The sequence below is a fragment of the Melozone crissalis genome, unplaced genomic scaffold, assembly GCF_028551555.1.
Source record: "Melozone crissalis strain CALT ecotype California unplaced genomic scaffold, PUWL_Pcris_2 ptg000092l_1, whole genome shotgun sequence".
NCBI lineage: Eukaryota > Metazoa > Chordata > Aves > Passeriformes > Passerellidae > Melozone > Melozone crissalis.
In genome coordinates this window covers 299375-318787 of record NW_026535869.1, presented here as the reverse complement: position 1 = coordinate 318787, position 19413 = coordinate 299375, and the positions used below count along the sequence as shown (strand labels likewise).

At 50.5% G+C, this 19413-nt stretch overlaps 2 protein-coding genes across 3 annotated transcripts in view; both read left to right on the top strand.

Moving 5' to 3' along the window:
* The first annotated feature begins 22 nt into the window (after nucleotides 1-22).
* On the top strand, nucleotides 23-1219 carry ATP5MG (ATP synthase membrane subunit g). Its single transcript, XM_054291503.1, has 3 exons — nucleotides 23-149; nucleotides 345-505; nucleotides 1047-1219. Exons 1-3 carry the CDS (start codon nucleotides 86-88, stop codon nucleotides 1143-1145), a joined length of 324 nt encoding a protein of 107 aa, XP_054147478.1. The 5' UTR covers nucleotides 23-85; the 3' UTR covers nucleotides 1146-1219.
* Nucleotides 1220-3917: 2698 nt separating this feature from the next.
* The window catches only part of KMT2A (lysine methyltransferase 2A), a 38544-nt gene continuing 23048 nt past the window's right edge, over nucleotides 3918-19413 (top strand). Inside the window, exons 1-7 of one of the 2 annotated variants that reach the window (XM_054291393.1) lie at nucleotides 3918-4262; nucleotides 11046-11115; nucleotides 12162-14827; nucleotides 16103-16280; nucleotides 16657-16891; nucleotides 17943-18007; nucleotides 18535-18906. In XM_054291393.1, the coding sequence (XP_054147368.1) occupies nucleotides 3918-4262; nucleotides 11046-11115; nucleotides 12162-14827; nucleotides 16103-16280; nucleotides 16657-16891; nucleotides 17943-18007; nucleotides 18535-18906 (3931 nt within the window). Of the gene's footprint in view, nucleotides 4263-11045; nucleotides 11116-12161; nucleotides 14828-16102; nucleotides 16281-16656; nucleotides 16892-17942; nucleotides 18008-18534; nucleotides 18907-19413 lie in introns of those variants that run through there. The other variant, XM_054291394.1, reaches the window with a different exon arrangement.

The window sequence follows — 19413 nt, the reverse complement described above, 5'->3', positions numbered from 1 at the left end:
GCACGTGACGCGGGGTCCTCGCGGCGGGCTGCCCTCGGCGGTCGCCGGTGCGGTGAGCGGCGGTGACATTGAGCGCGCCGCAGCGATGGCCAAGGCCGCGCAGGGGCTGGTGCAGCGGCTGGTGCAGCGCGGGCCCGAGCTGGTCGGCGGTGAGGGGCGGCGAAGGGCACGGGGAGGGAGCGGGGCTGCCGTGGGGCGGGCCGAGGCGAGGGGAGCGACGGCGGGCCGGGGGGAGCTCGGGAGGGGATGGGGCGCGGGGCTGAGGGCAGCGGGACCGGGCCCGGGCAGGCCTCGCGGGCTCCCGCCGCTGGGAAAACACCGTCCGCTCGCTCCCCTTCCCGCAGCCGCCGTCAAGTACTCGAAGCCGCGCTTGGCCACGTTCTGGTACTACGCCAAGGTGGAGCTGGCCCCGCCGACCCCCGCCGAGATTCCGCGGGCCATCGACAGCATGAAGGACCTGGTCAGGGCCTTCCAGAGCGGCCGCCTGGCGCAGCTCACCGTCAAGGTACCGGCGGGGCGGGATGCGGCACTGCTGGGACGCAGCTCCAGCGGGAGCCTCCTACCCACCCGGGACATGCTCTGCTCCTGCCTGGGGAAGAGTAGGGACTGTTCTCAACGGCATATGAAGCTCATGGAATTCAGGGGCTCAGAGTTTAAAGTGTTTTATTTTATTTGCTTTAATTCTTCCCTGCCTGGACCAGGCTGTGATTGCTCCCCTCTGCTCCCAGGGAAGGCAGAATCCATAGGTGGCTGAATGAGCCCAGCCTTCTGGATCAGCTGTGTCATCGGTTGTCCCTGAAATTAGTGTGTTTCCTGTGTGTGGGCTAAGAAATGATCCTTGAAAGGGCTATAAAAAGCCAAAATCAATAGCTGACAGTGTGCTTAATGCTGTAGAACATTTCTGTGATGGGACGTGTTGAGGGGTACCCTCTGCTCCACTTCTGGGTTTTCACCTTGAGAACTGCTGGAGGGATGGATGTGGGGTGGGAGTGAGGGAGGAGCTGTTGTGGGAGTGTGGGATCTGAGCAGTGGCTTTTTCCTTTCAGGACGCAGTGAGGAACGGCCTGGTGGCCACGGAGGTGCTGATGTGGTTTTACATCGGAGAGATCATCGGCAAGCGCGGCCTCATCGGCTACAACGTGTGAGCACTCGCCTCAGCAGTGCCAGCAGTGCTGGGTCTGTAATGGGGGCTGCAACAATAAAACTAGGAGCTGATCGAGCTGTTGTCATCCTTGTCTGGTACTCTGACAGGTGCCAGCCTGTCCTGGGGGCAACGCTGGCAGGGATGGCTCCTCAAGGGGGGTCTAAGGGCCAGGCCCAAGGGTGCCAGAATGCTTCAGTGACATCACTTGGTCACCAGAGCCCTCTTTGCTCTGGGACACTCACTGTGTCCCAACTGTGGCTTCAGGGGAGGTCTGAGAACCCCAAGATCAAACAGAGGCTGCAAAGGGGAAATATGCCATTTGTTCCTAAATGCAGTTCCCATCAGCTACTGGGACCCAAAAGCAAATTCCAGTACTTTTTCCATTATCAAAAGCAATTTCCATGGCTTATTCCATAGGGAACGTAGCCCTTCAGGTTTGGTATCTGACTGGTGCAGTGGAAGCCTGTGTAAGTTAGCAGAGCCTTTTTACTTGTCATACCTCAGCTACCACCAGCCAAAGGTTGAGCTGTCTGGGGTTCTACCACCTTGCTCATTGTCAGCCAGCTCTTGCAGGGTTTTCTACAAAACCTGGTGAGTACCCTGTGCTCTGACATGTTCAGAGAAAATAATTTGTAGGTGTTTTCTGGGGCTAGCAGCCTGTTTTTACTGCCTTAGAAGATGGTTTTAGTCATTATTGCTCCTCGTTGATACAGTTGTTGTCCTGCTGCTCCTTTGCTTCTGTGGGCGTTGTGCTGTGCACACGGTGACCCTGCAGGCCCCCAGCCCTCAGTGACCCTGATGCCTTGGGGTGACTGTGCATGGCACTTGCTCTCCCTGCAGCAGAACTGCCCTTCTCAGCAGCTCATCCCAGCACGAGGCCTTGTGTGCTTCTGGCAGGGAGCGCAGCTGAGCTCACACACTCCAGATGTGGTAAGCAGTTTGTGGTAAGGTTGTTCGTGGCATGGATGGAGACCTTTTCTTCTGTCTTGTTAAAAAGAAGGCTTCCTGCCCCAGCAGCTCTGGGTCACAGCTGGTCACAGGTCACTTCCACGCCACAGATGGGAAAACTGAGGCTCAGTGAATTCTTCGTCTCCTGTGGGGAAGTCTACAACAGGAGCATTGACTGGACCTGTGCTTCCAGCCCCCTGCCCAGCCTGTGCCCTGTGCTTGCATCTCCCACCAGCCTGGCCAGGACACCATTCCTGCCTCGCACAGCCTTCCTTCTGGTGCTGCAGAGTTTTGTGATTGCTCAGCCCAAGCAAACCTGACCAGCGCTGCAGCCGATGCTCTGGCTGAGCAGGGGTGAATGATGGCCCCCAAAACTGCTCCTCCCCACAAGCTTTTTGCTCCTGTCATCACAAACTCTTCACCCAGCAGGTAGAGACCAGCGAGAGCAATGGACCAGGCCCTGGTATGAGATTCTGCAGGATATGTTCCTCAAGGAGAGGGAGATCACATATGGGATGTCATGTGTGAGCTTGACTGGAAGGAGGATTCTGAACCTAAGAGTACCCCACTGCGGGCAAGGCTGTCTGATCTGGCTCCAAGAGCTGCCTCTCATCTCTGACTTGTTCTTGTCTGCATGTGCCCCTCTCAGAGCAGGCTCAGTGGGCATTCAGGGGGCTGCAGCTCACACCGGCCCTGGCCTGGCAAAAGCTTCAGTGGGCGGATGGGATCAAGCTGCACTAGTAAAGCTTGGGAGAGCTCAAAGATGCTCCTGTCCCTGGAGACGACAAAACCATCTAATTTTAGTTCTCCTCCCGGGAAGTCCTCAGGAGCAGTACCCCCCCAGCCCCGCTGCCACAGCAGAACCCCGGGCAGAAGCAGCATCTGTGCCCCAAAGGGCTCCAGCAGCTTGTTCGTCCTCCCAAACGCCACAAGTGTCTGGCTGCCTCTCGGGGACAAACAGCCTCCCGCCGCCCCTCCCTCCTCCCCTGCTGACGAACTTGGGAGGAAAATGGGTATTTTGTGTCCCCAGGCAGAGGGATTTACATCTTATCCGTGTGTTTGCAGTGCTGCTCTCATGGAATACGGTGGGCACTTGTTGGATGTTAACCCTGTTCTCGCCGTGCCGTGCACGACGGGGTTGCCAGGGGGTGGCACCCAGCGGGACGCGGCACCGGCAGGGCGCGGGGCCGCAGGCAGGACACAGCCCGGGCCGGGAGGGCAGGGCGAAGCTGCCCGCCCTCGGTACCACAGCTCGGGGCCGCGGTGCCCCCGCAGGGACCGGCTCGTCCCGGGCCGAGCGCCGGAGCGTCTCGGCGGGGACTGCGGGCTGTGCCGTGCCCGGCCGGGGCCGCGCCCCGCGCCCCGCATCCGTCCCGGCGCTATGCGGGGGGCGGCAGCGCCGCCTATGCCGTATGCGCGGTCCGGGGCGCGGGGCTCCCGCTCCCGCCCGGCATCGCCGCCGGGGTTATGAGGGCTGCCAGCGGCCCGTGTATGCGGCAGGCAGGTTCCGGGGCCGGCTCGCCGGCAGCCCTGCGCCTGTATGGCGCTGCGAGCGATGAGGGGCCGCGGCGGCCCGAGGCTGCGCTATCCAGGGCAGGGGGCTGCACTGGGGCTCAGGCCTGGGGCCCTGCATATCGCCCAGCGTTATCCCGGGCTAGCACTGATCGAGCATGGCTTATTCATGTGCCGGGGCGGCGGGATGGCGGAGCCCCACAACCTGCATGGCACCCGTTGTTATGCAGCGCCTCCACGGGCCGGCGAAGCGCTATGCAGGGCGCGGGGTGCGGCCCGGCCCCGCTCTCTGGCTCGTCGCCTCTCAGTAAAGATGGCGCACAGCGGTCGGTGGCGCTTCCCCGCCCGGCCCGGCAGCGGCGGCTGGGGCCGCCGGGGCCCGGGGGGGTCCCGCCTACGGGTGCCGGCCGTGCATAGCCTGCGGCCCGCCGAACCTGCGGCGGCGCCGGCGACGGCGGGCGAGGGCGAGGGCGAGCGCGGCGGCCCGTGCTCCGGCGGGGCGGCGGGAAGCGGCGGAGGCGGGGCAGCGCCGGGCCCCGGCGGCCCCGCGGCCGCGGCCGGTCCCGGCTTCGACGCGGCGCTCCAGGTCTCGGCCACCATCGGCATCAACCTGCGGCGGTTCCGAGCGGCCTGCGGCACCGAGGCGGGCAGCGGAGAGGTGAGAGGGGCGGCGGGGCGGGGGCGGGGGGGCGCGGCGGGCGGGCGGGTCCCGGGCGCAGCATCCCCGACGCCCCGGCGGCGGCGGCCCGAACACACCCGGGCGCACCCAGCCAGCCCCGGCCGCGCAGCCCGCCCGTCTCCGGACACACCTCCCGCGCCCCGCACAAAGGGCGCGCCCGGCGGGGGGGGCCGTGGGGGGGCGGGTGGCGGGACCGGGCGGGCGGGACCCGGTGCCGGTCCGTGTCCGGCCGCCCTCGCGGTCCCTCCCCGCGCACGCGACTTGCCGCCGGTGCGTCCTCCCTGCCGCCGCCTCCATTATCCGGCTCCCGCCGCTCCCGCGCCCGCGGCGGGGCGGGATGCGGTGCGCGCAGCCCGCTGCCGGCAGCGAGGTAGGATGGATGGGCCGGGGCCGCCCGGTGCGCCCGGTGCCGAGGATGCTCGGCGGGGAGACGCGTCCTTCCCCGGGTGCGGGGGCTCCAGGGGGCCGGGCTGCCGGCCCCTCCTGCGGGCCCGGCGGTGGGTGTCGCGCACCGGCCCTCCCCCTTCTTCTCCTCCTCCTCCTCCTCCTCTTCCTCCCTCTCGCCGCTGAGGATGCCCCAGGCGGAGCTTGGGCCGGCGGGCCCGTTGCGAGAGGCCGTTCCCCGGTACTAGGAAAGCTGGTGCTCCTTTTTTTCTTCTTTTTTTTTTTTTTTTTTTTGAGTTGCTGTTCTTCCTCCCTTCATTTTTTTTTAAGCCTTTCTAAGGCAGCCGGAGTGGGCGTGCGACAACAACCCACCTATTGACAGAACAGGGAAGACATGATGGGGTTGTGTTACTACGAGCTGCAGCGTTGCTTTCCCCCAGTTGTTTTGCATCGCTCCTTAGCGGCATCCTTGCGCCGGCAAGAGAATTCCCCAGGTCTTTTGTACCAGGAGGGATTTCTTATAGATTTTTGAAGGGCCAGCTCCGTCTCCTCTTCTCCAGGCAGGTTGCCAGCTGTAGGGTAGGTGAATGTATCTTTGTATTTTGTCTGTATAAATATTGGAATAAGAATCAAGACACACCGCAACATATAAAGACCAGTTGGTTTCCTTTCCCATGACTGGCCGTAGCAGAGGTCATTAAAACATACATGAAAATACAGTTTTCTTGTGTCTTTCTGGCCTGGTTTTGGCACTTTCTGTTGGGTGCCATGAAGTGGAGCTCTTGGCTCGTGGCTGAGCTGGAGGATTTGCTTGCCTGTAGAGTGGCAGTTCCCACGGGCTGCAGTGCTGGAGGAGCTGGGTTGTGTTTGCAGGAGCAGAGCTGAGCGTGGGGACACTCCTGCTCTCACCTGTGCAGACTTTGGGGTGTGAGTCACACTGCTCTCATTAACACTATCATCTCAGGGGCTGCACTTTGGGATACTTCTCTTTTTTGTTGTTTGCAGTAGACGTGGCTTGATGGGATTCCTGGCGTGCCCTGGGAAGCAGTTAATATCTCACCAGTGCTAGTTCAGGGAGAAATGATTTGAGATCTGGCTAACCAAGCTGACCACAGAGTTAATAACCCAGGAGGTTTTTCATGTGGGGGGAGGCAAGTTGCTTTGTTTCTTTTCCTTTTCTTTATTTTTTTTTTCTAAGATGACATTGGGCTGTGGTTTGTTTAATTCCAGTTGTATTCAAGTATATTTTTGCGTCTCAAAAAAGCCCTAAAACATCTTTGAGACATCTTTTTGAGTTTAGCCTTTAGGGTATTTTTGCTTTAAAGTAAAATAGCTTGAATGCATTGTAGGTGTGGCAGCTGATTAATACAGGGTCTCCTGGATTTTTAGAATTCTACTTATTACATCACTTTTCTACTTAGCTGCTAATAGCTTTTCTCTAATAGCATTGCATACAGTAGAAAGTAATGATAAACATGGATTTGTGGCTTGGTGTTTGTAGGCTCAGTTTTGTCTGTCCCTCATGAGCCAGGCAGGGGCAGACCCCAGGTGTTTCCCCTCTCTCTGGATTTACAGCATGCTGGTACTCTTGGGCATACTCAGAGGAGATCCTCACAAACATTCAGGTTGGGTTAGCTCACCCACTTGGTTCCTTTCCTTTGGTGATGCTCAAGAAACACAACATTTTTGCCTCAAAGGACATAGTTCTCCTGGCTGGTGAGTTGCGCACTTGTCTTAGTCCTAGTGAAGATTACAGTCCCCGGAGGCTGCTGTTTTCTGTCCCGCAGTGCAGATTCTCTGGGGAGGGGTGAGGGTGTGCAAAGGGCTCTGGCACAGGGGGGCTGCCTGTGGCCTCTGCAGAGGAGAGGGCAGCTGTGTGCAGTTTCTGGGACCCGTGGGGTAGCTGCTCTTCTGGAAGGGGGCTTGCAGGAGACCCCCTCATATGAGGGCTCACCATGGCCCCTCAGTCACTGCTTGGGGCTCTTGCTGTTCTTTTCCACAAGGTTGAGGGTCCTTCCTGAGCCAAGCCAGGTACAGTATCCAACTGAGTGGCCATTATTCCTCATCAGGAGTAAACTCCGAGCACTTGTTTTGAGGAGCCAGTAGCAATCAGAGGAAGAAGTTGTGTTACCTCTTTATTTACAACTTCTGCTCCGCATGCTTAATTTTTTTTCTACCTCATTCTTGTCTGCACTAGTGTAGATACCTGTTGAAATTGGGTATTGCCACCAAGTTAGATGCAGGAGTAATGTTGTCCAGAACAAGTATTCGACTCAGTCTTTCCCTTGTCTCCTTGACAGTTTCGTAGTATGTAGCAAACTGTGTTTCTCATTTAAAAGGTACCTGAATTATGGGGTGTCAGGGCATTCTCCTCAGATTCAGGTCACTTTGTACAAAGCCTTGTCTTCTGCTGCAGCTCAGTCTTGCACTGAGTTATCTCAAAACCAGCTCACATTAAAGGAGCCACATTCTGATACTTCATTTTAACACCAGAAGAATTGCTGGGGGACTTTTTGCACAGTGAAGCTGCAACTGGTTGAACAGTAGCATTTGTACTGGGTACTAACCTTTCAGCTTGGTGTGAGTGGCACTGTAGGAGCAAGAAAAAGATGATTGCATTTTCTTTGTTCATTATGTCAATATTTGGTATAAAAGAAGCATAAAAGTAGTTGTTAAATATCTGCTCTGCCTGTCAGTTTAGAGCTTCCTGCCCATGTGTGAAGGGGATTGAAGCTTTGGGATGTAGAAGTTGAGCGTGTGCTGGATGCATGCTGGCAGTATTGGCTGAAAGTTGCAGAAGCTCAAGCTTGGCAGTTGGATGTGGTGGTAATGGTGATGTCCCTGGCACCACCATGATTATACCTGGGGCATAATGTTTTATGAGGTGACTGTTGGAGTTGTGGACGTTTGCCGATGCCTGGAATGTTTGGAAATGGTACCAGATCCATGTCTTTGGGGTAAGGATTAGCTTCCATACTGCTGCCAGGGTCGTGCCTGAGCTGGAAGTACAGATTATTTCTTTTATTTGCCTGAAAATTTCCTCAGGTAGTGCCAGGTTGAGTGGTCGCTCCAGACTGCTTGAGTGTTTAATGTGTGGTTTGGAGGTGCAGAGCGGTTCCTGTCATGGGTGAGGCGGGCACTGCACATGCACGGGGAGGGGACTGCTGTAGGTACTGATGTCTGACAAGAGACACATGGTGAGTGAGGATGATGCAGGTCATGCCCCAAGAGATGGAGGCTCCTTCCTGCACTTTCCCTTCCTGAACATTCAGGTGCTGCTTTGTCAGATGTGTGAAAATAAATGTTTCTGTTTTTGTGGTTTGGAGCACTTTGTTCAGCGCTCCAAACCCTCAGAGGAGCAGTTTTGGGAAGTTTGTTAGGAATTTGGGAAACTTTTCAAATGAAAGGTGATGTGGCTCGTCCCACTGGCACCAGCAGTGGGCAGGTAAGGCAATTTCAGAGCAGCAGCTGTGCACTGGTGAGTTTGTTCCAGAGGCTTTTGGACATTGTGCTTCCTTCAGCTGGAGAGCTCGTGGGACAGACTTGCAACAGTGCTTCTGTATTGGCCCCCGAGTGCTGAACTGCAGGTTTCACAGCACCATGTTGCAGGAAGCAGGTAACTCCTCAAGTGAGTGGTTCATCACTTCTCAGGGATGCCACAAAGTTCCCAGAGCAGGGTTAGCTGTTCCCCCCAAGCTGAGCTACTGAGCGTAGTTTGACTTTAGGAATGTATGTTTAGGAACGAAAGATGAGTTTACCACCACAAAAGATTTTTTTAATGCATCCATACAGCAATTGTGGAGCTTTTCTCTCACCATCTGAAAGCTTGATCTTTGTAGGTAGTGTTTTGACTAGCTCTCTTCCTTGGAAGTGGTATTATTGAAAGCTTGTTGTGACCAGAATGAGAGTGTTTCAGGTGTTCTAATAAGCATTCCTCTGTATTCAGATTGGAAAGCATAAATCAGAATTTCTTATCTAGGTTGGAACCAGGACTGGTAAAATAGATCTGTATTCTCAGTAACACATTTGTGATAGACCCACCCTGAGCCTCAGCCCCATAAAGAGCAATATATTCTTTCTAATTCTGCAAAACCTGGACTCTGGAAGCTGCAGCCCTAATCACCATTGTGTTGCCATGGGTGATGCCTGCAGCAGTGCAGTTTGGGGGTTGTCATGTGGAGGTGACCAGGCCAAGAGCTGCTGTGGGATCTCAAGACGTTCTCTGTAGGTCAGTGCTGCTCCCAGGTGAAGCCCCAGCAAAGTCTGTGCATCACTCCTGGTCAAAGCTTTAGCTGAATGGAACAATGGAAGGACAAATGTCCCTCCGTCTGACTCGGTGCATAACGATCACTCCAGGTGCTCAGCTGTTTGTTATTGGAGTTGCATCACCAGTAGTGGCCTGGGAAGCATCTCCCTGAACTCCAGCAGACTCCGCTCTGCTCCAACACCCAGTGTTCGTCTCAGGGTTACTACCTGCCAGCCTCCAAGGGTGTTTACTCTGCCGAAAGCAGGGGAGTCTGGTAGGTGTTGTGCTGCAGTCACTAAGCAGGCATCTGAATGAGCTTCTAAAAATAGCTTATCCCTTTCCAAGAAAGTGAGGTGCTGTCTAACTTGGGCCAGACCCAGGGTGGGGAATAGGAAGGACAGCATTGGTCAGGTGACTCTATTGTAAAATAAACTTTTTCAGGTGATGATTGGAGTGGCTGCATTGCTGGTCTAGAGGCCCTTGCAACTTCACAGACCCATAGTGGTATGGTTTACACTGATATTCCTCAGACAGAGATCAGAACATCAGTTAGTGCCTGCAGGATAGTTTCTCCTTTGAAGGTGGATTTTCCTGTGAGATCTTTAACTGGAAATGTTTTGAAAAGTAATATTGCTCAAGAGCAATATTACTTGTGACAGACATTTGCTTGCAGCTTCTCTGTTCTTTAGTAGCTGGGTTACTTCAGGAAAAGCCATTCTTTATCTGTGCACAGCTCTGAAGTTGAACCCAGTTGGGATAGTGCAATGTTTGAATGGGAAATGTATGTGCTGCCCACAGAGAGATCATACCATGTGTGTGCTAGGTTAGTCTTCATGTCTGGCATGAGGCAAGCCTTCCCTCTCATCCTTTAATTTATAATCCTGAGTGGCCTTTTTTGCATTGCATTATTCTTTTTCAGGTAGATGAGGCCATGTTCAAAATCTTCATGGTTTTTAATCACTCTCCATCTGTCATGACATTTCTGAAAAACTGAAGGGAGGCTGTTCCTGCCTAGTTTGCCTCAAAGCTGCATTTTGGCATGCGATGGCCAGCTGAACCGTTTAGCCTGGCAAGTGCTGAGTGATACTTAGTGGCTTTCTTCATCATCTCTGACAGGTCGCAGGGCTGCCTTCCCAGCTAGTGATAGTGACCATTCTGAGGTCACCAATACACCCAGGAATGCCACTGAACACACAAGCACAAGTAACATATTGGTCATACTACTTGTGGTTGTAAATGAAGCGGAAGTGATTGTTTTGTGGAAGGAGCCGTTTTGCTGTAGATGCTTCTGGTGACTGGTTGGTAAGAAATGGAAAAAATTATCATTCCCAGGCTATTGGGCCAAAGCCAGTATTAATGTTGGAAACAGTACTTTATCTTACATTGGCAAAGCAAGATAACAGCTCAGTTTGAAAATAATGCAAGTTGTAATCATGGATTGACAGGTGATTGTCAAATATGTGGCAAGTACTGATTTAGTAGCCAGAGATAAAATAATAATGACTTTAGGACTCAGAATAACAAAATGAAGAGAAGATGTGTAGCAGCCACAGGAACTTGTAGGCCAGTGAAAGTCAGGAAATCGCACAGGTTGAGCAGCTGATCCCTCAGCGTTTCTAAACCTGACTGTTCTTAGGTATTTGTTATTTCTCAGTGCCTTGTCTGGGTTTCAGGCCACGTGTGTCTCTGCTGGCAGCTTCTCCCTCTGTCCGGGCTGGGGACCCCTTCCCTTCCCCCTGCAGCACCCGGCGGTGTTTACATCCTGCTGCAGCCCACATGCTCTGCAGCGAGGCAGGCGTGTGCTGCTCCGCTCACGTGCTGGGGACTGAAGCTGAGTTCCTCCCTTTCTGGGAATGGCCTTCAGGGGTGCTCTGTGATGCAAGGTGTCTCAGGCAGAAGCAGTGTCTTCTGGCATAATGTAATTTATTTTATGCTACTTTATCATTGCTTTTGCTGGATTTCTTGTCATCTCTGCTGCAAGTTGTATTTCCTTTTTAGCAATTCTTTGTTAAAGGAGCAAATGCCAGTATCTTTTTTGGGTAAGGAGAATCCTTTTGTGCTTCATTCACAGTGGAGTTCATTTCAACATTAATATCCTTATCCTCAAACTTCCTTCTACTCTCTCGTTGCAGGATGAACAGTTTTTAGGTTTTGGTTCAGATGAAGAAGTCAAAGTACAAAGTCCCACAAGGTCCCCCGCAGGTAAGTTCAAGTTGCAGGATTGGGTGTTGACTTTCTGTTTTCTTTTGTGATGATTTTGCTGTGCCTCTCCTGTTTGTTCCATCAAATCTCATCCAGCATAAAAGCCACACCAGTCTTTAGATTCAATGCAGTTAGTTTTGGATTCTCTATGTCCTATCTGTAAAGGAGCAGGGAAAGTTTGAGTAAAGGAGTTATACTGATGAAACCAGTACTTGAAACCTCAAGTCAGTGTTCTGGAGAGGCAGCTGTTTAAAGAGTAAGGGTCTGAACTGGTTTGACTATTTTAATATTCTTCAGTAGACTCCTTTCTGCCTGTGTTGTCAATAAATGCTCTCACCAGAGCGCTTTGCTCTTCCACCATAATCATCTGCTCAGCTTGGCTTCAACAGCAAACTGTGGTGGAGCGCCTTGCTAGTGCAAGGGAAGATCCAGAACTGAAATAGCTGGACTTGGTGAGAGTGCAGTGAAATGCATTGGTCAAGGTGGGTAATCAAGTCTTGTGCTTGATGGCTCCAAGTCAGTGCTGAGTATTAACTATGTCTCAAAGCTAAAACCAGTTTTTAGTAAATTGTCTTGTATCAGCCTTGTGTAGGTTGTTCTTGCTCTCTTGACCTCTCCCTTAGCAGTGCAGATGGATGGCACTCGAAAGGAAGGATTTTTTGTCTTTCGGCTGGCTGTGAGCTGATTTAAAAAATGTATAAAAATTCATGTGTTTAAAAGGTACCATGTGCCCTTGAGAATTACTGCTCCCTCCCAGCATGAAGTTGGTGCTGGACTTGTGCAATATATAATTGTTGGGAAAAGGCTAGCTTGCATTTTTAAGCAAGTTATCTGCATGGTATTTTATGTGGGAAAAGACATTTGTTGGGAAGGTATTCTCTACACGTAGTGCCAAAACTATTTTTATTTGTTGATTTTATTAAATGTTTTGGCAACGTATGGGCAGCGTGAATGATACTGAGTAAACACTTGTTTGACCTGGGTAATGCTCATCGCACACTTGGAGAAATTTAATATGTTCCCTGCATTCTCTGTTTCCCTCTCAGTTAAATCTAGTCCACGGAAACCTCGCGGGAGGCCCCGGAGCAGTTCTGACCGAAGTTCAGCTGTACTGTCAGACTCTTCATCAGTGTGTTCCCCTTCAAGCAAGTCTGAAACCACATCCATGGAGAAAGTAAAGAAGAAGGAGTCAAAGAGTGGGGAAAAAAGACGAGGAAGACCTCCAGCACTTACAAGTGTGAAGTTCAAATTGTCACAGGAAAAGGACACATCGGACATTCAGAAGGGCAGCAAAGAAGAAAAAGAGAGTCTGAAAAAAATCAAAAGATCACCATCCACTACATTTCAGCAAGCAACTAAAATCAAGAAATTAAGAACTAGTAAGCTTTCCCCACTGAAATCTAAATTTAAGCCTGGGGCAAAACTTCAGATTGGGAGGAAGAGCGTTCAGATCGTGCGCAGGAGAGGCAGGCCACCGTCCTCTGAACGTTTAAAGACTTCCTCAACTTTGGTCATGAACTCACAGCTGGAGAAGCCCCAGAGGATTCGCAAAGAAAAGGATGGCACACCGCCTCTCACAAAGGAGGAGAAGGCTGCTGTCAGACAGAGTCCACGCAGGATTAAGCCTGTCAGGATTATACCTTCCACCAAAAGGACGGATGCTGCGATTGCTAAGCAACTCTTGCAGAGGGCTAAAAAGGGAGCACAAAAAAAGATTGAGAAAGAAGCAGCCAAACTGCAGGGCAGGATGGGGAGAACACAGCTCAAAAATATTCGACAGTTTATCATGCCGGTTGTGAGTGCAATCTCATCACGGATTATCAAAACACCCAAACGGTTTATTGAGGATGAAGACTACGATCCTCCTATTAAAATATCCAGACTAGAATCCACACCAAACAGCAGGTTCAGCACTACATCTTGTGGCTCCAGTGAAAAGTCCAGCGCCGCTTCTCAACATTCATCTCAGATGTCTTCAGATTCCTCACGGTCCAGCAGCCCCAGCGTGGATACATCTACAGACTCCCAGGCTTCTGAGGAGATGCAGATGCTTTCTGAGGAGCGAAGCAATACTCCAGAAGTTCACACTCCCCTGCCTGTTTCTCAGTCCCCTGAAAATGATAATGGTGATAGGAGAAATAGAAGGTTTTCGATAACAGAAAGAAGTTTTGGCCAGAGGACTGCAAAAAAGCTGTCAGCCTTACCAAGCATGCCACAGCAGCAGTCCTCCTCCTCTCCTCCTCCCCCTTTGCTCACTCCCCCCCCACCACTGCAGCCTGCTTCAAGCATCTCAGACCATACCCCTTGGCTTATGCCTCCAACCATACCGTTAGCCTCACCCTTTCTTCCTGCTTCTGCTGCACCGATGCAAGAGAAACGAAAGTCAATTCTGCGAGAGCCAACATTTAGGTGGACCTCCCTGAAACATTCCAGGTCAGAGCCACAGTACTTCTCATCAGCAAAATATGCCAAAGAGGGTCTTATTCGCAAACCGATATTTGATAACTTCAGACCCCCGCCGCTAACGCCGGAGGACGTTGGCTTTGCGTCTGGCTTCTCAACGCCAGGTGCGACAGCTCCCGCGCGTCTCTTTTCACTTCACTCTGGAGCCAGGTTTGATATGCACAAGAGAAGTCCTCTGCTGCGAGCACCACGATTCACACCGAGCGAGGCCCACTCCCGCATCTTCGAGTCTGTGACCTTGCCCTCGTCAGTCGGCCGCGCCACCACGGGCACCTCTGCCGCGGGCACGTCCTCTCGGCGGCGCAAGAGGAAAGCGTTCAGCCCCATCCGATCGGAACCCAGATCTCCTTCACACTCCATGAGGACGAGGAGCGGAAGGCTTAGTACCTCTGACCTGACAACTCTCACTCCGCAGTCTTCTGTCTCTTCCTCTTTAACTAGTATTTCAGTTAGTTCTCTTGCCACTAGTGCCTTAAATTCAACTTTTACTTTTCCCTCCCATTCCCTATCACAGTCTGGGGAATCAGCAGAAAGAAGCCAGAGACCAAGGAAGCAGACGAATGCTCCGGCAGAGCCTTTCCCATCTGGTAGCCCTGCTCCTCTCTTCCCCTGGTTCTCATCAAGTCCCCAGACAGAGAGAGGTAAAAACAAGGACAGGGCAGCAGAAGAGCTCTCCAAAGATAAAGATGCTGACAAAGCCCTGGAGAAGGACAAGAGCAGAGAGAAAGACAGAGAGAGAGAAAAGGAGAACAAACGGGAGTCAAAGAAAGAGAAAAGGAGAAAAGGGTCAGAAGTACAGAATAGCACTGCTTTGTTTCCTGTAGGTAAAATGCCCAAAGAAAAAGTCAGCGAAGACGCTGCAGCATCATCATCTGCCAAAAAAACTGCCGGGCGGAAGAAGTCTGCAGCAGCAGATCCCACGGCAGAGGTTTCCACTGCTGCTCTGGTAGATACAACGGCTGTCAAAACCAAAACATCCAAGAAAGGTAGAGTGGGGCTGGACAAATCAGACCTGGATCTCAGCCCCACTGTGCCATCTTTGGAGAAGGAAAAAGCTCTCCGTCTTTCTGCTCCTTCATCAAGCACTGTTAAACATTCTGCTTCCTCCATCAGTTCTATGTTGGCTCAAGCAGACAAACTGCCAATGACTGACAAGAGGGTAGCTAGTCTTCTGAAAAAGGCAAAAGCCCAGCTGTACAAGATTGAGAAGAGCAAGTCCCTCAAACAAGCAGATCAGCCAAAAGCACAGGTACTCCTTTTTCCAAGTTGGGTTTTTTGCTAGAGTGCATCTTACTTTGAACTTGTCCTGAAAGTCGCAAATAGCTTTTGTGTACTGAGTGTGAAGAATTAATGTGCCAAGCTAAGCAGCTGTTAGTGCAACAGATGGCAAACGACCCCAAACCAAGAAGCCCTGGGCAGAAGCTGAGGGGAAGAGGGAGCTGCTGCATAGTCAGCTCAGAGGGGAGCTGCATGCATTTTGGAGACCAGTATACAGCATAGCTGCTTACTGGGTTTCTCTGAACAACTATAAGTAAAGCCATCATCTAGAGTAGTACTCACTCTGAAAAGTGCAGTTCCAGCAAAATGCAGTGTCTGTCTTTGCCTTGAGGTTACTTGGGGGCCCTTCTCGAGTATAAAGTTGGCTTCTGAAGGAAAGTTATTTCTTGATCTTTCTGGTTTTTAACTTTATACAGTGATCTCTCACTTGTAGGAGGGAGGAAGATCCATTGGAATTTTTCATCTGATTTGGGGAACTGCTTCCTACCACTTTGCTCTTTTCCCTCTTCCCCACCCCAAAACCACCCTTTTCTGCAGTCCTCTTTACCTGCCAGAAAGGGAGGTGAGATATGTTTTCAGGAAATACTTTTTATTTAAATTTTTACTTTTTGTAACAGCACTGGTGTTGAAAATCGCTAGTACGTATTTCAAGTAGAGAAGCCTCCAGCTGTTTATTTCTGAAATGAAGATGCCCATGCATCTGTGTGACTGGCCTGGTGTAGCAGAAGCCCACATTCTCACAGTTGCTTATTTGGGATAGTTATTTCAGTGGGAGACATTCCAGAATCTTACTAAAACATGGAAAATTGAAACGCTCAATTTGTTTAGTATCTCAGTAAACCCCTTACCTGAAACAGGTAGCTTTTCAGCAGCTGCAAAGCTCTCAAACAGCCTCATCTACTATTTGCTTCTGTTGGATCAATCAGCACCAAATGCTGCTCCAATTCCAGTGGACTCTGATTTTTTTTAATGTCAGTTCCTTGATAACGTGGCTTTATGAGCAAGTTGGCTTTCCAGTAGTGGATGGAGACTTACCTTGGAATTCCAGTTGAGTCACAACTCTTGTTCTCTTGCATTTATTCTTTCTTGGATAACTGAGGCTTAGAAGGCCAAGTCTGTTTTTGTCCTGATTATTACAATCTGCAAGCTAAGATATAATTTGCTTAGAAGTCTCTATGCATGTTTCTCAGTCTCATTTTGGTAACTTTCTTAGGAATACTGTCTGCTCTCATGTTCTGAAATCTAGGGGCAAGAGAGTGATTCATCAGAAACGTCAGTCCGAGGACCACGAATCAAGCACGTTTGCAGGAGAGCAGCTGTCGCGCTGGGCCGCAAGCGCGCGGTGTTTCCTGATGACATGCCCACTCTGAGTGCCTTACCATGGGAGGAGCGGGAGAAGATACTGTCTTCCATGGGGAATGATGGTGAGTTAGGATTTCTGGTTTTCATCTGCAGGCCCATACAAAGTCAGCTTCAAGTGATTAACAAGGGAAGGACTTCAAGTCCTTAACAATAAGGACTTCAAGTGATTAACAAGGGAAAGTACGTTAAAGAGCTCTGGGCTCTCTATTACAGTGCCACTCAAACAGGGTTAATCCTTTAAGCTGTTGGGAATTGTGTTAAATATGTGTGTTTTGCACCAAACCTGTGTTCTGCCAAGGGGCGCGTGTGCATGTACGTGTGTATGCGCACAATCTCATGTGGCTCTGCAGATGAACTTAGGCTTCATGGGCTAAATTAGACACTCCTGAATGATTCTTTGACATCAGAAAATTCACATTAGAAATGTTCTTTTGGTAGATAAGTCATCGATAGCTGGCTCAGAAGAGGCTGAACCTGTTGCTCCACCCATCAAGCCCATTAAGCCGGTCACCAGGAACAAGGCCCAGCAAGAGCCTCCGGTGAAGAAGGGCCGGCGCTCCAGGCGCTGCGGGCAGTGTTCAGGCTGCCAGGTTCCAGAGGACTGCGGGGTCTGCACTAACTGTCTAGACAAACCCAAGTTTGGTGGGCGCAATATAAAGAAGCAGTGCTGCAAGTAAGTGTGTCTGAGAAGCTGTTGAGCTAATCCCTGCTCTGAGTGGGATAAGTGTACCCACGATCTGGGCCAGGAACCGCAGATTTGCACTGTGTCATGGGCTTGGACTGGGCTTGACCTGGTCTGAAGCTTGATCAAAGGAAGGGACTGTAAACAGTTTGAGAGTCGAGACCACAATTCAAGGTGCAGTAGTTATGAGCTTTCTCTGGAGTTCACTTCTAGTTTATTCTCCTCAGTTTGATGAGAGTGGCAGAGTACTGGGGATTGTTTGGTATAAGATCTGTGGGTTTTGTTAGGCAGTACAGGATTTTGCAAGGAAGGCAATATGCACATAAATATTTATCTCTTATTCTCCTAGACTGTATTCATGAAGAGCTTGTGTTTATTTAGCTTATGTACACTTTGTATATCAAAGGGTGAGGGTTAGGGTCTCTGGATCCTAACCATGGATCACAGGTGTGTCTGGATATTATTAAGAAATAACACTCCTCCATGATTTCTTCTGTCATTTTTTATACATATCACTTAGACTGAACCTTTTTCTTTTTTAATTGCGGTATTAAATTGATTTTACCAGACTAGATAAACTGTCTGAAAAGGCAGCAGCTAAAGTGGCACCAGTAGATTGTTGTGGTATAAGAGCTATTTATAAGCTTTGCTGTGAGAATTGCTGTGTGAGAACACTCTGCAGACTGGAAGGAATCTTGCTCTCAGCAGCTTTGCCCAGGCTTTGGGCTGGATTTCAAAGCCATGGGCCCTGCTACAGGAATGGAGGCAGAAACAAAGCCTGGCCCAGTCTACAGAAGACATTTTATGCCAAGAATAGGACAAATAGGGAATAAAATTAAATAAAGTTAGCAAAAATCTTGGTCCCCTAATCCAGTCCCATGCTAAGAGTACTTGGTTTTGTCTGAACAAAAGTAGTGTATGTATTGATAATGTTCTTTTCAGGTTTTGATGTTGAGTATTTACAGACTTAATGTCTGTAAATGTCTGCCCTCTTGATGTCTGCATCTTTGTTCTGATTTCATGACATGTTCTTTCTTTTTAGAATGAGGAAATGTCAGAATCTACAGTGGATGCCTTCAAAAGCTTATCTCCAGAAGCAAGCTAAAGGTAGGCTAAAAGACTTGCCTTGAGTATAGTACAAGACAGAATTTTTTCTTTTCAGAGGTTTTGCTCTCTGTGCTGTTTTAGCTACACTGAGCTTATAAAGGTTACTCTGCTGGGAGCCAGCCTGCCTGCACCGTTGGTGGCAGGTGCAAGGGGCAGGAGAGATGTGAGTACTGACAGACATTGCACGTGCCAGTGTCTTTCAGCACTGGCCGGGTGCTGACTGGACTGAGTTGTTTCCTTCCTTTTGCTTCCTTTTCCTTCCTCACAAAATCTGCTCTCAGCTCTGAATCTGTATTACTGCAGGAGAGTGTTGCTTATTGCTGTTGCAAAATAGGGGCCCTAGGTGTGAGAGAACATAGACTGAAGTACAAACCAAGTTTATTTTTTGAGTACAGTTTTTTCTTTGGTATGACAGAGTGACAAAGTTCTGAATCAAAGTGTCTGTATCCTTGTTTCAAGAGAGCAGCAAATCATTTGAAGTCGCACTATTTTGTTTGTGTTGCTTTATCTGTGCTTCTTTTTCTTAGCTGCGAAAAAGAAAGAGAAGAAATCCAAGACAAATGAGAAGAAAGAAAGCCATTCTGGAAAAAACCAGTTGGACTCTGGACAGAAACAAACTCCTCAGGCTGTTGTACCAAGAGAAGACAATTCTGGGAAGAAGAGCAGTGAGCCTGCCCGTAAGCCTGTTGAGGAAAAGCATGAGGATGGGAATTCCTCCGTTCCTGTGTCAGAGCCCAAACAGGTCCCTGTGTCTGGTACCAGAAAGACTGGCAAGCAGATGTCCCAGCCAGTCCAGCTCCCTCCTCCTCAGCCACCAAGCTCAGGACCTTTGAAAAAAGAAGCACCTAAACCTAGCACTTCTGAGCCCAAGAAAAAGCAGACTCCCCAGCCAGAAATAGGTAAATGGGACTATTTATCCTCAATACGTTTGAGTCATGTTAAGTAACAATACTGCTAAAAGCTGGTGCATTTTAAACTCGATGAATGCTTTGTGGTGTGTTGAAATCTCAGCAGATCATTTTGGAAATTTTGCTTAGAACTGGCTTCCTTTTTCTTGAGTCACAGTGGATGTTAGGGCAGGGAGAAAGATGGCTATCCTGGTTGGGACTCTTGAGTTGTATAGTCATTGCAGTCTTGAGGTGTATTTTCAGAATTGTTAAGTCTGTCAACTTCCCATTCTGATTGTGAAACCAGGAGGATGCAATCTTTTATACAAAAGTATAGTCCGCTATTGTATGTAGTGCAGAGCAGTGTGAACAGTCACCAGCCAGGCAGCTCTGGGATTTCTGTGGCTTTGCATTCACAATGCTCCAGACTGTGTGCAGAGCAAACTCTTCTTCTAGTCTTGCCTCAAAGAAACTGCTCATAGCTGGGGAGGTGCAGCCACAGAAGAGGGTGGAAAAGTT

Excerpts from the sequence above, each read along its gene's own strand:
- ATP5MG (XM_054291503.1), top strand. The coding sequence starts at position 86 with ATGGCCAAGGCCGCGCAGGGGCTGGTGCAGCGGCTGGTGCAGCGCGGG. Across the intron at positions 150-344 it reads CGGGCCCGAGCTGGTCGGCG|CCGCCGTCAAGTACTCGAAG; the intron begins GTGAGGGGCGGC and ends CCCTTCCCGCAG. Across the intron at positions 506-1,046 it reads TGGCGCAGCTCACCGTCAAG|GACGCAGTGAGGAACGGCCT; the intron begins GTACCGGCGGGG and ends TTTTCCTTTCAG.